The sequence below is a fragment of the Indicator indicator genome, chromosome 14 (genome assembly GCF_027791375.1).
Source record: "Indicator indicator isolate 239-I01 chromosome 14, UM_Iind_1.1, whole genome shotgun sequence".
In the NCBI taxonomy this organism is placed as follows: Eukaryota; Metazoa; Chordata; class Aves; order Piciformes; family Indicatoridae; genus Indicator; species Indicator indicator.
The window spans coordinates 14200021-14216123 of NC_072023.1; the positions used below are offsets into that span (position 1 = coordinate 14200021).

Sequence of the window (16103 nt, forward strand, 5' to 3'; positions counted from 1 at the left end):
CAGCACTTCATTGTGAGGGGTTAGCAGGAACAGCAGCGTTGGGTCACCTCCTCAGAGAGTGATCAAGAATCAGAGTACAACTATCTCTCTCTATATGATTCTATCAGAGCATACATAATCTTCGGAATTCTTAGAACTTTTGACAGAATTTCATAAACATTCAGTCTGTTCTCATTTGTTCTTCTTTCTTGTCAGGTTTCGAAACAACTTCTTTCTTTCTTTCTTGACCTTCCAAAACTGCATACTCGTTAAGTCGAGTGAGAGCTCAATGGCCACAGACAATGGTTATTCTTCAATGTTCCACCTGTCTCATTTTTTTCTATAGTTCAGTAGTCTAACAAGTAAAACTTTTACTCTACAAAGCAAGCAAGCTCTCGGGTGACCACATTCGTGATCTTGGGTTGGGGCTATACAGAGGTCATGAGCAGCTGAAAGCACATACCTAGAAACCTTAAATCTATTCCCTTCTACAGTTAGCATTTAGCTTCTTAAAGAATCCAGACTACATTCAGCTCTTGCACAAAGGGGGGAATCAAGGGAACAGGACTGTTGGTTTGATCCATTTTGGACACCCATATACAAAGCAGTTTCTAGCATGATTCCTTTGAAGAGATCTTTGGCCCCAGAGTTCAAACAGTTATGGTAATAGTCTAGAAGACATACAAGGTACCATAGCTATTGCTGTTTCTAAATTGTATCTGGTCAAAGCTATAATGCCATTTCTGAGATGAAAAAGGCAACAGAATACTGTCTTCCAGTTTGGAATTGCATCAACTCAGCTGACCAAGATACACACAGTTTTACTCATGGTGCCAGTCCTAAAGCCTGTACAACAAATACTTTTAGAATTATGAATTATTTTAAGTCACTCTTGCAACAAAGAGTTAAGACAAACATAAACTAAGACTCCATTACTAAGGAGGTTTTTTGTTTGCTCTTCACTGCTAGTTGGGGGAAGACTAGAGGTCCTCAACCTATGCTCCATCCCAGGCTCTTCTGAACACTCTTCCATAACACTGGACTGCCTTTGCAATGAAGCAGGGAATAACCATTTTGTTTTGCAATCTGCAGGGTAGTATTTGAAGAAAGAGTTGCTAGCATATCTGGACTTATATTCAGGTAGACCATGCACAGCAATTTACATTTCTTACATAATGAAGGGGCTGAGGAACAGTAGAGCTTCTCAAAGGAGACCAAGTTGCCTTAGCATTTTATTAAAATAAACAATCAAAGTAATTGATATTATTTTGGTAGTTTCAAACATATGTTAGCCAGTGAGTTACAGCCTCATAGTCCCTTCTCACTGCTAGCAGTGGGAAAAGAAAAACAGGAGTATTGAAGGCCAAGCAGTCTGTAGCTGGCAAGATCAACCATTCATAGTCTAAAACCAATTGAGAACAATAGTTCCTACTGTGTGTTGGAAGACCCCTAAACAAGATAAAAACAAGTAAGGAACAGAACCAAGAGCTAAAAACCAACTGCTTAAGCAAGCAAAGGTAAAAATAAACACCGGGACCCTGTAAACATTCAAAATAGCTACAACTAAATCTAACACTGAAGTATGTCACCTCCAGAATTTCAGAGTTCCCAGGACGTTTAGCTATTACTGAGATCCTTCTATCAGACATTACACAGCTCTGTACTCATTCAAGCAAGCTTGTATGCTAAACAGACTTGTCTTTATAATCTTCAGCTTTTCTGATCCACTGCCCACTACCTTAATTTATCACTTTGGAGATGGGCAGTGCTATGAATTTCAGCTTTTACTTGAAAACTGTTGAAACTGGTACAAGTCAGTAGTTTTCCAAGAGGTAAAGCTGATTCAAAACTACTTCCACTTTTCTCTAAAGCAACTATAAGGGCATGCAATTTACACTCCTACATCACTGCAGCAAGTAGCTTATTCATTTAAAAGCAGAGTCCAGTTTGAAAAAAAAGTATGTTTCAGTTCACACTTTTGCTGATCAGGCCAATCTTGCATACTGCTCATTCCTAGTAACAGACCTGTTGGTGCTATGCTGTTCTATCAAGGCACTGTGCCTTGCATTTACAATTAGAACCTTGCATTTAAAATCAGAACCTTGCTCCCACTTTAAGAGGCCTTATTCTCCAGCCTCAGCAGATTGCTGCAGCTCTTTACCTCTCCTTCTTCCCACCTACTCATTCCCTGCACAGCAGTAAGAGTTCCCTCCCCTAACTAGCATTAGCAAATATCCTGGTGTATTAAGTTCAGCAGCAGCCAAAGCTTAACACCAATTTCTGTTAGGCTGGCTTGCAGCATTAGTTCAAAAAACTTCAACTCTGCACATGCTAATCTACATTGTGATTCCAGAGCAGATGCCTAGAAATGAATGAAGCAGATTAAGTGAATGTTTAAGATTGCTACATGCTTTCTAAACTCAAGCAGACAACTTAGAAAATACATAGGGTTTTTGCAAGTCAATATTTATGAAAAACAGTTGAATCTTTTTTTACTATGTGCAGTACAGACAGATACATAAACTCTCTGGGAAAATACACAGTCACTTTTCAAACTAAGTAATAATTTTAGTTCAAAGGGCATTCAGTTACAGTCTTGTTTTATTCAAACAGCACTATGTTCAGTTCAGGGACTGAGGGAACTCACCATTTAAAAAGAAAAGTTGCCTGTGGCAACTTGCTTATTAATCAAAAGCAGGAATCCTTCTCCAGTAAGAAGGCAAATCGTTCTGTTCTCTTGTCCATGTAGTCCCACCTATGAAGCGTTTAGCACTGAACTGCAGATTTTTTTTTTTTTAACTAAGCACCCTCAAAATTCCTAAGTGCATTTCAAGCAACTGAGCTTTGCTTGCTGTCTTCCTTTTTATCTCAGCCTGCTGATAAACTTCAAAAATAAGTAGAAAGCTTATGACAGAGCACTAATGTTAAACAAGTTAGTAATGTATGCAAGGCAATACACAATTTTATCCCACATAAAAGCTTCAAGTAAACCTTTACTTGAACTGTAGAGACAGTATCAAGTAATTAGGAACATTCTTTTAGTCTACTTTTGGTTTCATACCTGACTTCACAAGACTATTTCTTGTTAAGAACGGAGTGATTTTCTTAGTTACTTTTAGTTATACAACTGTTTCATGTTTTCTTTGATGGTAAACGTTTGTTTTTACATACTCTCTCTGGATACTTAGTTCAACTATGACACGGATGTCTTCAAAATGTTTGAGCTGCAAGTTCATAGTTTAAACAGTAAATGACTCCACAGCAACCTAATTGCTGGGGTAAGTTTTAAGTAGCGTCACTGGAATTTTGCTATGAAAACAATTTTTTTGCAGCCTTTACATTAGCCAGGGAAAAAAAAAGAAAAACAAACTGTTACAGCAGATAAAAGTGAAATGAGATAATAAGAACAGTAGATTTTGCTGCTGTTCACAAATCAGTTGGATACTACAGAGCCATATATACCTGAAGAAGCCTGCCTGACCAACATATTATTGTTAAAAATCAGTGATACTACTGTATTATTTAATCTTTTTGTCATTTTCTTTTCAAAAAATAAAATCGTGTTTTAAAAAAGTCTACATTTCCCATTTCAGAAATAACATATAAACAGTCAGTTACTCATACTGAAACAGTCACTAAAATTCACTTTACATTATTTTTTGTTTTCCCCTGTCCCGTTTTTAAATTAGGTATAATGAGTAAAATACCAGTTTCACAAGTTTGCTGGTACTGGGAAATTCCACTAAATTATATGGAAATACCACCTACAGCATCTTAACATAAACTCACACAACCCTGGCATAAAGCTTTTCCTGTACAGAAGACCAGCTTCTTTAACAACACTATGTTCAGAATCAAGAATTTCAAGAAAACTCCTTTCTCAAATGTAACAAACTGGGAGAAGTTGAGTGAAAATGGCCACTTTGTAGTACTCGTGTAAGCCAGCAGGCCAACCTCAAAGCTGACTAGCTCTTCAGTACGTTTCTTCTACGAATGAGCTTGCCCACAAAGCACACTGCTTCCTCAGTTTGCCTCTTAATGAACATATGCACCATTATGTTCCTGTGCTCCTCAGACAATACATTTTCTAAGAGATATTTCTATCACATCCATTGAAACACCCAAATATACTTTCAGATAGATACACATCTAAGAATTTTTAATACATTACTACTAATTTTCTCTCTTGTTACCTTGTAGTGTAAGATTCCTTTCCATTATTAAAAGAATCAATCAGTTACCAGAGACATTATAAACTGATATTGTATCGGAACAGGGATAGGTTGGCATCCCAGGCTTTAAATTACTATTTAAATTCAACTATTTTGATAACTTCTACAGCCTAACTTCTAAAATGCTTCCAATTCAAACTAAACTGTGTCACTGCAGTTGTTTTAACACTCATTTGATATTTCTGGTGGCTTCAGCATTTTAGTATATCACTTTCTATATACTAGCTGTAGACATACATAAGCTAATAAACATATGCTTATAATAATATATTGGAGCAAACATGATTAAAGTTTCTTTCAGCATCATGTAGCTGTTGCTCTTATTAAAGGATGCAGAGATACATCTATGTATTTTAGGGGAATTCCTGGTAGAAAAGAATGCAAGCATTTTTGGCAAAAATATCCTCTATTTCAAACTACACTTGTACAATTCGCACCATATCCCATCACATATACCTTGAGAGCATACCTTCTAAAAGAAAGGCATTCTTATAAACATAATAATAATTTAAAAAAATCTTTTCTACATCGTTTACTGATGAATATTTTAATGTTCTCCTAGTTTCATTACTTCAGCCAGGAGGATTGTCCATGACAGGCTATCGAAAAATTAATTCACATTTCACCTGTAACAATGCTAAATGCTTATCACATATGCTATCTCTGGGGCTGTGGGGGTTTTCAATTCAAAGCAAGCCCAAATCAAAACCAGGATGAAAACCAGGCATAGCTTTCCTATATATATTCCTACTATATGTATTATTTTCACATTTTCTGAGATCTTCTTAAGTTTCAGGTTAAACAATTCAGTTCTTGATGACACCTGAGCAAAAATAAGATTTGGGAAAAGAGACACAGATGCAACCATATAGGTACAAGTGGACTCTGTAATGGTAAAGACTGAGATAATTCACTTGAAGCAAGCATCAGCATCAAAGATGAAATGGAAATAATCAGATGTGGCAAGCATATTAGAAAAACATAAAATCTTAAGTCTTCTTGGACTAGCCACATCTGAAAGAAAAATAGATCTTCACTGTAAGAAAGTTCAAATGAAGCCATTACATCCTTCAAACTAATTAATAAGGATCCTAACTATTCTCTAACTAAATGAAGAAAATTGTACATCAGATACAGGGAAATAAGGTAATGTGAATTTATTTTAAAAGCTTTATTTTCAAGGTAAAATGAAGTGATGGCACCGGAAAGTCCCTGTATCAACACCAGATGAGAGTCTGAAAGAATTTAAAAGCTATCTGGATATGGACTGACCGTGGTACTGATCTGCAGAAATGAACCCCACAGCTCCAGAGAGTTATGAAGCAGGTATGTTTATTACAGCGCTGGGTACAGGCAGCATCTTTCCACCAAACCTGTACACCCTATGCCAGTACGCCAGGTATTTATGTGATAAAAACATACATATTCATTAGTTTTTTGAGAATAGGTGTAATTAATGCAAATTTTTGCCAGGAACTCATTAACATGGGTGTCCTTCCATTCTCCACCCAGGTTGTGCCCTCCAGTGGTCATTTGGGTGGTCTTTGGAGATGAATAAGAGTCTTCCTCACAGTGTATTTTTCACCTTTGGTGCAATTACTTGCTGTCAACGTGTTCCAGTTCCTCTTACCTCTTAGACTAACTGTTTCTTCTCTTTTAGTCAAAAGAAGGATGCAAACCTTGACCCTTTATGGTTAAATGTTCAACTAGTTGCTATAGGTACCCCTTCGATGAAGAACCTGTGTCTAGTCTAGTGCAGCCCAATGTTTGTAATGTATAGTTACACATTACCTCCTTTGATCAATAATGGGTACCTGGGTATAGGGTTAGAAAAGGAAAGGTCTCTTCTCCAATATTCTTTGATTTTATATTTCTCCTTCATCAGTACATAAAACAGCAGATGTCATCCACATACAATGAGGAGCTATCAAGGGTTAAGTCTTCATTCTATACCTTATAGATCTTCATATGTTACTGGTTTAAGATACTTCTGGGCATTAATAAGATGAAATATGAAACATAAACATCACTGAAGTATTTATTCCTTAATTAACAGCAAATATTGAACATATTTGAGTTATTAGTCAGAACACTCCCCAGGAATTTAAATCCTGGGAGTGTACAAACATTACATGCTAATAATATCTTCATACAGAGATTTGTTTGCTTGTAGGTTTGTCTAGAGATGAAACAAAGAAAAAAATCCCTCTACTATTTTTGGTATTGACACTAGTAATATTTCATCATTATACCTGCATATAACTTTGATATGCATTTCCATTCACAAGTTTTTCCCCACAACAGTTCACAACCTATTCCATGTATAGATTGATAATAAAGAAGGTTCTGTACAACGTTAATAGTTCTGAAAAGGAACAGGATCTCAATCTGTAACTTTGCCATTTTCATGCATGTCTGTCACCTTTAAAAATTCCACCAGAACACTACGATGTCCAGATGAACCCTGTCCTTTAAGCATAGACTGCTACTCAAGTAGGTATTAAAACACCACCCAGCACAATTTGGGCACATGGCAGATTTCCAATACCAGCCTTGTTGTTATAATTCCCACAATCAAATAGTAAAGAATCGTCATTTGTGAAAAACAGAAAATGTACATGAAGTTAGCCAAGAGAGTAGAAGTGTCTGTAGGCACTTCCCCACAAGTCAGCATCACACTTACAAACCCATTCTTGCAGTATTCTCCAGTTTCTAATGTTCTGCATCTGGCAGGCTGTTTTTCAGCAGCATAACAACAAAAATATACATCAAATAAGCTGTCATTGTACATTCGGAAAACAAGCAAAGTGTTCTCCAGTTTTAGGACCATTGAAATCTGACACACAGCTGGCTCTGCAACACCTTAAACTACAAGAACAGTAGAGATCAGAAATTTCAGGTTTTCTTTTCTATAGAAATTATTTCAAAACTGAATGCACTTGGCAGTATAGAGGACATTCATGCCAACTAGCCTTGCCACAAGTCCACATTTGCAGGCAGAATACCAATTAACCACCACCACAGGAAGGTCCTTCTTGACAAGTTTGCCATCACCCCCGCTAAACCACATATTCAAGGCAGAAACACTAGAATTTTTAATTCACTCTATCGAGATTCTTAGCAAAATGGTTTTTTGCATTGCTTTATTAGTTGTAAGAACCTTTGCATTAAGAAAGCAAGCATTCCCCCAAGTAAACTTGTCTGTATGTTGGAAGTTGAAGGTACACTTTATCCTAGGGAAGTGAAGGACCGTTTATGCTTGGAAACAGTTTCCTGAAGACAAAAGCATACCCAGACTATACTCAAAAACCCCTTTCGCAACTAATTTGGATATTAGCATAACAATCCATCTCAAAGTTGGCTCAGGGAAGCACTTTTCAAATCACACCCTCTCCTTTGTTCAAGACAGGCTCCCTTCTACCAATCCTTCCACAGGCTTCTTTTTGTGCAACATTTTACTGCTCAGCACACGTGCTTAAGTAGTCTGCTTATCTTTCAAATGCTTTTCATCCATTATAATTCTATTGTGTTCCTTACCTAGGACATTCCTTTCTCCACAAATAGCTTCCTTGCTGTTTTATTTTTTCAGTTTAGTCACAGTAATCTCATAATTTATATCACAAGGGGCATTTACTACTACCCAATTTTTTAAGATGGCACTCGGCTTATTTCTTCAGGTCACTCCTTAACCATTTTGCACAATATATGACCAGAGGAGGTGAGAAACTGGTAGTTTTGTCCTTCCTTCCATCTTCTCAGAATTTAAGAACTTCTCCAACTGTTCCTTCAATATAATCAGCTTTAGATATTGACACTTTTTTTTTTTAATCCTAACTTAAGTTTTTAACTTTTTTCTCTCACCTGGAAAACAGAAAGTAGTTTATGCACATTATCAAGCTAGGTCTTAGCTAGCTAGCACACAGCCACTGCCATTTTAACTGAGCCAAAACCATGACAAGAAAAGATATAAGGAATGTGTCAAGGAGAGTGTGGTATCTATAACAAGTTCTTCTTCATATTGGACAATGAATGGTTCTGTGAAAGCATGAAAGTAACCTGAAAGAAGTCAGCAGGGTAAAAATAACATCACCAAAAAAAGTATGTCTGTAACTTTGCAGAATGAGGAAGAATACACACTGTACCAATCATTCATACAGAACTCACAATCAGAAGGAGTGAACGGAGCTGCAAGTTTACTGTTGCTACAATTCATTATTTCATCTATCATTTGTCTTCTCAAGTAGATGTTTGAATAGCACTTATCTTTTCATTCTTATGACACATCTCATTTCTTAGCCAAATACAGACTCCTATTTCTGCTATATTTAAATAGAACATCTGGGAATTAAGTTACGGTGTTCATGACCCCAAAACTTGTAAAATGATGATTACATTGTCTCAGCCTATGTTGCAACCCCCTGAGCTCGCTGCATTTCTGCCCTCTTTCTCATTTCCAAGTGTCTCATCTTGAAATAGCTCATCATACACCAAAGCTTGTGCTTTTTCTGCTCCTCCCATGCAGAACCTTACAGATCTACTCGTAGACACATGAGCAGTAACATCTTCTGGATCACCCAAACTTAAATATCCTGGCTTGGGGCTTCATATTCTTCTATTCTGGAACTTCTGACTAGGCAGCCTGACTACTATATAAATTACATGCTAAAAATAATAAAGACTGAATGAACACACTAACAGATATCCATGTAGATGAACAGGCTCAGCATATCCTGTTAATAAGACACTTGGGACTTTCTCAGATATTTTGAAGCTAGGCAATCTCTAATACTGTCCCAAATATTAATTTCTCTCAAGAGGGGTGTTCCTTTACAAACTGCTGCAAACATTTTGTATATTCAAGTCATAAACCTTCTGGTCAGAACTGCTGGCAGGATGGTAAAGGTTTCCTAAATGCACTTATAGGACAATGGCAAATACTTGCTTATGAATGCCCAATCCAAAATTATGACTTTTTTTTTCATATAGAGCTTTTTTACTCGAGTCCTCACTACAGATCCCAATAAGCACAACCCCCACTAACACCGACTTCCATCACACTTCCCCTATTCAAGTTTCTCCAGGATCTTCACTCATTTGCACCGTCTTCTGAGTTGAAATTGCCTTTAACAAAATTAAGTGACTCCACTAGTCCAAACATGGCTAGGAAAAACACATTAGGAAAGCACTTCTACTTTGTAGGACCTTATTGGACGTCTACAGCAAAATGTATGTTTTGAACACACTTACACGAACTACTCTGTCAGTACTCGAGCTTACCAAAACTTCCTGGAAGCATTCTCCCTTCAGCGCGACAATTAAACAAGTAATTCTACCTCAAGGCATTAGCAGATCCACCCAGGCTGCCTATCACGTTACCACTCGACCGCACTTGACACCGCCCAGGAGCTCGATCGAACCCTCCCCTGCTGAACGCGGTGGAGAGGGGATGACACTTGCAGGGCTTTCTTCCAGGTGAGCGCCAAACTGCCCGTCTAGAAACGTCACTCAAAAAAAGGTCTGCTTTCCCGCTACCTTTTTCTGCCTTCGTATCACCCCCTGTTAATGCCTCTCGCCGACAAGAAGCAAAATCGAGTCCTGTCAGGGGCAAACCCCGCGTGCAGGGAGACAATCTGCCCGGACTGCCCGCGGCTCCCAGGTGGACGCGGCCCGAGGAGGAGGGGGCTGGCTCCCGCCGCTCCTCTTTACCCACACAGAGAGGTCCTGAGAAAGTACAATTACTGCCTTCCCTTCCGAAGTGGGAAATTTCAAAATTATTTAAAAACAAACAAACAAACCAAAACATGATCCCCTCCGCCAGCCTTGCTACCGCGCTGCGAGCAGCAAACAGAGCCCGCCCCGAGCCCAAGCTCGCCCCGATAGGTCCGTGCCCCTGGCAGCTCCGCGGCCGGCCACCTGCACCCCGCCCACCGCACCCGGTGCTTCCCAAGTTCCTGTCACCACATCTCCCTGCCCCCCACGTCTATCGCGACACACAGCCCTCCGGGGAGTGGCAGGGGAGAGACGTGGGGTACAGGTGGCTGCACTCCCAACCACAGGGTGAAGGGGTCGGCGGCAGAAGGGACACTTACCAGGCGTGCAGTGCATGGGTGAGGCCGGCAAAGAGACGGGCGACGAGGGGGGTGCCGGCGGCTGCGGCTCCTTCGGGGTGCCGGCGGTCGAGGAGGAGATGGGGGGGGGCAGCATGAGGTAGCGGTCGGGCTGCGGCAAGCAACGAAGGCATACGGAGTGGAGGCAGGGCAGAAGCTTGGGCCGCCGGCTCTGGATGGGCTGCCCACACACGCCGCAAGTGTCCAACAGGTTGAGCGGGGCCACCTCCCCGCCACGCTCCGACGGGCCCTGCCGGCTTTCGGCCTCGTTCTCCCCGCTCAGCGCCGCCCCCCTGCTTCGATCCGCCGGGCAGGGCCCCCCCGCCGCCGGTACTACCGCCGCTGCCGCCTCTTCCATTGTCCTGCGCCGGCCGCCGCCGGAGCGCGGAAAGGAGGCGGGGCAGCACTGCTGCCCCCGCCACTTCCCGCCCGCTCCCCCGCTATCGCCAAGCCGACCCCCGCCCCGTACGGCCCGCGGTGTTTGTGTGCCTGCCCCGCGAGGAGGAGACTGCCCCACCGCGCCACACGGCCAACGGCCGCCCGCGCCCCGCCCCTCGCCACGCTGCGTCCCGCCCCTCCCGCGGGCTCCGCCCCGGTGCCATGGATGCCCCGAGTGGGGCCACGCCCACGCCTGCGTGGGACGCGCGGCTCTGCCGTCCCGCCCCCACAGGAATCCGCCCTACGACCGCAGGGGGAAGCTCCGCCCCCCGCCCCGCCTTCTGTCCGGGTGGTTGGCGAGCGCCTTGGGTGCTTTCCCGCTGCTGCCCCTGGTGGAAGCTCCTGTTCTGCTCTGGGGCGGCTATGTTGCCTCTGCCCATGGTACATACTGGCACACACCACCTCCCACCGGCCCTGTACCCCATCAGGCCACGCACACTGTGCGTTAAAGGCTTCCTACCAGCCGTGCTGGAGCTCAAGTTCCTCTCAGCTCTTGCCCAAACAGCTCCTTTCTCACCTGGGTAGAAGACTCACTTGTGTCTAGCAGTGTGTGCAGAGCCAGGTGCTGCCCGAGTGAGATGCCTTCACACCTTTGAGAGGTCCTTAAAGATGTTGCCCAGCACCCCTGCTTTCTGTGCAGGTGGCTGTACATTTTGGCCTTCATTCAGTTTGACAAATCACAACAATGGTGCCACACACAGGCATGTTACCTGAAGGTAACTGGAAATTGGTAACATTTTAAAAGTAAATGGAAAAGTACAACTCCGGTTCGGACACAACATTTTATTGAATCACATGCCGAAGTACATGTGCAGACATGAAGCATTGCTTACACACTGGTCACAGGTCAACTGCAAACACATACCAGCTCCTCAAGAGTAGTCCACTTGTCAGTGTTTAAAATCCCAGGGCAGCCAGCACACTTTCCTTGCAATCCCATCAAGAGCTTGACATCCAACTAAAGAGTATAAAAAAGCACTACATGACAAAGGACAAATTTCTTTAGGTCCTAGAACAACTGCATACAGGAGCCTTGTGGTGATTCAGTGTGTCTTGCATCCCTAATTTACCATAACAGGAGAACAATACTGCAACATGTTTTCAGAATGAGGGAAGCATTTGGCTTTACAAAGAGGAACTGTTAAGAGGTAAGTGTTATTCCCTGCTTACCAAGAAAGGGGACAAGAATACCTTTTCAACTTCTGACCTGCCAGCCTAGGGAAAAAGCATCACAAGCAGTTTCCTGAAGCACACTTTCTGCCTCTCTTCCTTTGCTGAGATTCAAAAAGTGTTAGGCTAGAGCACTGTTGTCCTCTGTCTCTGAGTCCACACAAACTGGCTTGGCTACCCAACACCCTATGATGATGATCTAACAATTTTTTGTGATGGGAGCTAACATGCTGAAGTGTTAATGATGAAACAAGTTCGGGAATTAAAGCTAAGGATGATGACACTGGTTCCATAAGGTAAAAAAATATCAAAAATGGCATTAGAATGGATCTATTGGGAAGCAAGTGATAACTAAACTATGTCTGATTAGTTGTAATAGCAAAAGACAATAATATGTTTATGAGGGACAATAGCAAGTCATAAGATAATCAGATTTGGTGGGTTTTGTAACTAGTATAAGCTATTTCTCCAATAGATGTCAACACAGGAAAATAGAGATATCGAACAGTATGAAGATCCCTCTTCAAAGGATCTGAGCAGACACTTTGTTGGAAATAATGATCCCCTTGAGGCAAGATCCCAAAGATAAGTAAAATTATATGATTGTGTCTTCTGCAGGTTTGGGGTTTTTTCCCCTTGGGATTTGTTTCCAAAGCTCACATAAACTGCACTGTAAAATCTGTAGTTGCATGGCTTCTGAACAACTTCTAACTTTAAATAAATTTTTGAAGTTGTATGATTTGAATTCGAATGTTGGGCCTTGCTTTCCTTCTTGTTAGTGGTGGCATCCTACATCAGGAATACTCAGGCCAGGAAGAAATACTGTTAGGGAGGAATAGAAATTACCATCCCAAGACAAACTGCCGTGCAGTTAGGAAGATGAAGGTGAAAGAAAAAGCTTTTAAGTGCAACTGCATCACTTACATAAAATACGGAAAAAATGAAATCACTGCACCCCATTATACTCACCTGGTGCATTGATTTCAGACCACAGTTACACTGCATTTGTCCAGTAAGACCCCCAGGCAGAACTGGCTTGGGGCTGCTTATAAAAGCAGATGTAGACAAACTCACAATGGGGCAATACATGCTGTACTATCTTCAGTTTGAAAACAGCTGCCAGTTTTGTCTAGTTTCTGTCAGAAGAAGGCTATAATTTGTTGAGTTCTCCAGTGTTTCACTGGGATAAGGCAAACCAATGGAGAAAAAATTAAGATGGCAAGCAGGTTCATGGAATCAGCTTAGAAAGCATGAAAATCATGTTGATTACCTTCAGGAAACAACCAGAAGATGAGATTACTTCATCTCTTCCTCTTCCACACTCACAGAAGATCTTAAGAACTCACCATGCTACTTACTACTTCTGTTCACAATATGTGAGTTTTATTAAATCCTCTGCTTCTTCTGGATAGCTCAAATAATGAAATTCCAGATGCAGTATTATACCTTCAGCATTTTGCCTTCTGTTTACATATACACTTTGTGACCACAGTCTAGGCCTTTTGCTGTTTGTCATCTGGATTCCTGCAACATACTCAACAAAGAGTTACCATTCAGAAACTTCAGCTGCAGATGGAAATGGCTGCCAGCTACCCAGTGGAACTTCTCAGTGGAGGGCTCATATCTAGTTGCTTCTTGCACTCAGAATTTACTTGCTGGCTCTGATTTTTTCCTTTTCTCTCTGGTTCAGTTTGCCTCCTCCTTGTATTTCTAGATTTTCTAGTAGTTGGTCACTTGGCTTAACAAAACACAACCCTTCCCAGATTACCCTTAAACATTTCCTCTTCCCCAGACATCCATATGACACTAAACTAAACACTTCCCAAAGTGTTTTCCAAAATAGTAGACCAAAATAAAACTGTGGGTTCTGGACAGCTCAGTCTTATCCTTATGTGGCCACAGTGAAGGAAGTGGTGGAGGAGACTCAGCACTCCATCTATATCATTAAAAAATGCTTTTGCCACTGTGGTCACCCAAGAGATGGATATTGTAGGTTTTTTGGCCAGACTGTACTACCAGCTACATGAAGCATTCACTGGGAAGATCACTTGACAAATAGGTATCTTAATATATGGTTGGTTTTGCTTTTGAATGAAATCCATAAAATATGAAAGATGTTCACTGAGTACAAGATGAGTGCATTAGAAATTCACAGTTAGGGAGATGTAATATATTAACCTTTCCAGCAACAGTGTAGAAGAACTTTGCATACTAGAACAGCTGGCATAAGCAGTGAATGAACATAGTGCCTCTTAGCTATGATGGCTGAATTAAGAATTAATCTAGAAAGTGGCTTAGGCCTGTAGGGTGCCTTTCTAAACTCTACAATCAAGAACCCATAAAGCTATTGTAAACTCTCTATTTGTCCTATCAGACTGGAGAGAATGAGAGAAACCTGCTTCAGGTAATTTTCTTAGGATTTTTTGACTTCTGTTTTCTGTACTTCACTCACACAGCATATACGCAGCACATACACAAAATATTTTATTCCAAATTGAGTGGCAGTTTCTTAGAAACCTTCTTTGTGTCCTATTATAGGATGCTATTTACCTAGGTCAAATATTCCTTCAGCACCTAGCAAATAACCACTGGCACTCTTTCACAGTTCAGAAGAGATCCATTTGATCAGTTGGTCTCAGCTGGTGGATCATCATAGATGAGGCTGAGCCCAGCATCCTGCAGTGGGCCAACTGCCCTGTAATGTTTCCAGTACTCCACCCAACATGCCTCCACTGTGAACTATGGAATAACACCACAACTGCACAGCTTCTCATTAGTTTCATATTCAGAGAAGTCACTGTGCTTTTGTAAATTAAACCTGGAGTCATCCTAGCAGGTTGCCTTTCATGGAAAAAGGGCTTGCCTGAGGGGAAAGGCAAAATGCCAGTTCTGAATGCTCAGTGTTAAAGTGCTGAAAATGACCATGCTATTCACAAACTCTTTTTCTTCCAAAATGTATATTTTAAGATATACTCTTGATTCCATAGAAAATTCCATAAACACATCAAGTCAGCATGGCTAAAGATAAACACATCCCAATTAATGTCCCCTAAAATACTCTATCCAGTTGTTTTATCATAGTTACAAGACCTATCTCTAATCCCAAATGGACCTTTGGAACCTATGTCTCTCATAGGTATAAGCAAGATGCTAAGGTTGCCTGTGCAAAGATGCTGTAACAGTTCAAAACTGAATCTCTGCCCCCTTGCAAGTTCTCATGCTCCCTGGCTGTGCAGACTCCATGAAGTGGGGCATTCCAGGGTTGCAAGTACAGCCCAGGCCAACAGTAATTTAAGAGTGCAGTTTCAAGCCAACCCCTGATGAGTTAAACTCAGACATTCATCCAAATAATCAGGCCAACAAACCATATTCCTAAGTTGTCACAAGGCAGCTCCAAATCCATCACATCCAGTTTCCTTTCTGACATGTAATAGGCCAGAAATATCTTTCTGCAGTAGCACAAGTAACCCTGTTGGGTATTAGACTCACTTCAAGGAACTCAGGAATTATCCAGTGGGGGTCACAGCTTTTGTTGATAAATCTCAGTAATCTTAGGAATTATAGGGTAGGGGGTATAGTTGTAGTGCCTGTGGATTTGAAATTCAGTAATAATTGAGTGCTTAGCTCCCTACCTATCTAAACACTTCCCTTGTCCCTGTTTCTTTCTCTGATGAGGGTTTCCTACTTAGATTCTTGTTAGTGTTTGCACTGTTAGAAAAAAAAAATAAGCATTGTAAACTCCTGTTAATGTGCGTTTCTGGGAAGGTCCAAAGATAATTTGGACCTACAAAACAGAGTTTCTCAAGTCACCTGGCTTTTGGGAGATTGTAACCCACCAGGATGAAGATTCTGCTCTGACATAATTCCTGAAAAGGGACTTCCTAAATCTCATTTTCAAGGAGGGTGGACAAGTAAAAAAATGTTGTTTGACAGTCACTTTCAGCATCACTAGAAATGGTAGTAGGTGAATGCAAAAGGAAAGGAAGTCCCATACGACATGTTTTTGTACTTCCCTACTGTGCCTTTAGCTGCGTGGAGAATCAAAATTTAGTTTAACAAAACATTCACAGGTTTCAGATGTGCTTCCATTCAGACTAGGAAAGTTTCCACAATTTAAAAATACATTGTAAAGAAAAGCTTTTGAGACATAGTCTGCATTTGATTGAAAACTGTCCTT

General features: G+C 41.1%; 1 protein-coding gene across 1 annotated transcript in view; it reads right to left on the minus strand.

The window, feature by feature from the left end:
• The window catches only part of TRIM24 (tripartite motif containing 24), a 56433-nt gene extending 45757 nt beyond the window's left edge, over nt 1–10676 (minus strand). The window contains exon 1 of the mRNA XM_054386558.1: nt 10301–10676. Coding sequence (XP_054242533.1) covers nt 10301–10676 — 376 coding nt within the window. The remainder of the gene's footprint in view (nt 1–10300) is intronic.
• Nucleotides 10677–16103: the final 5427 nt, after the last annotated feature.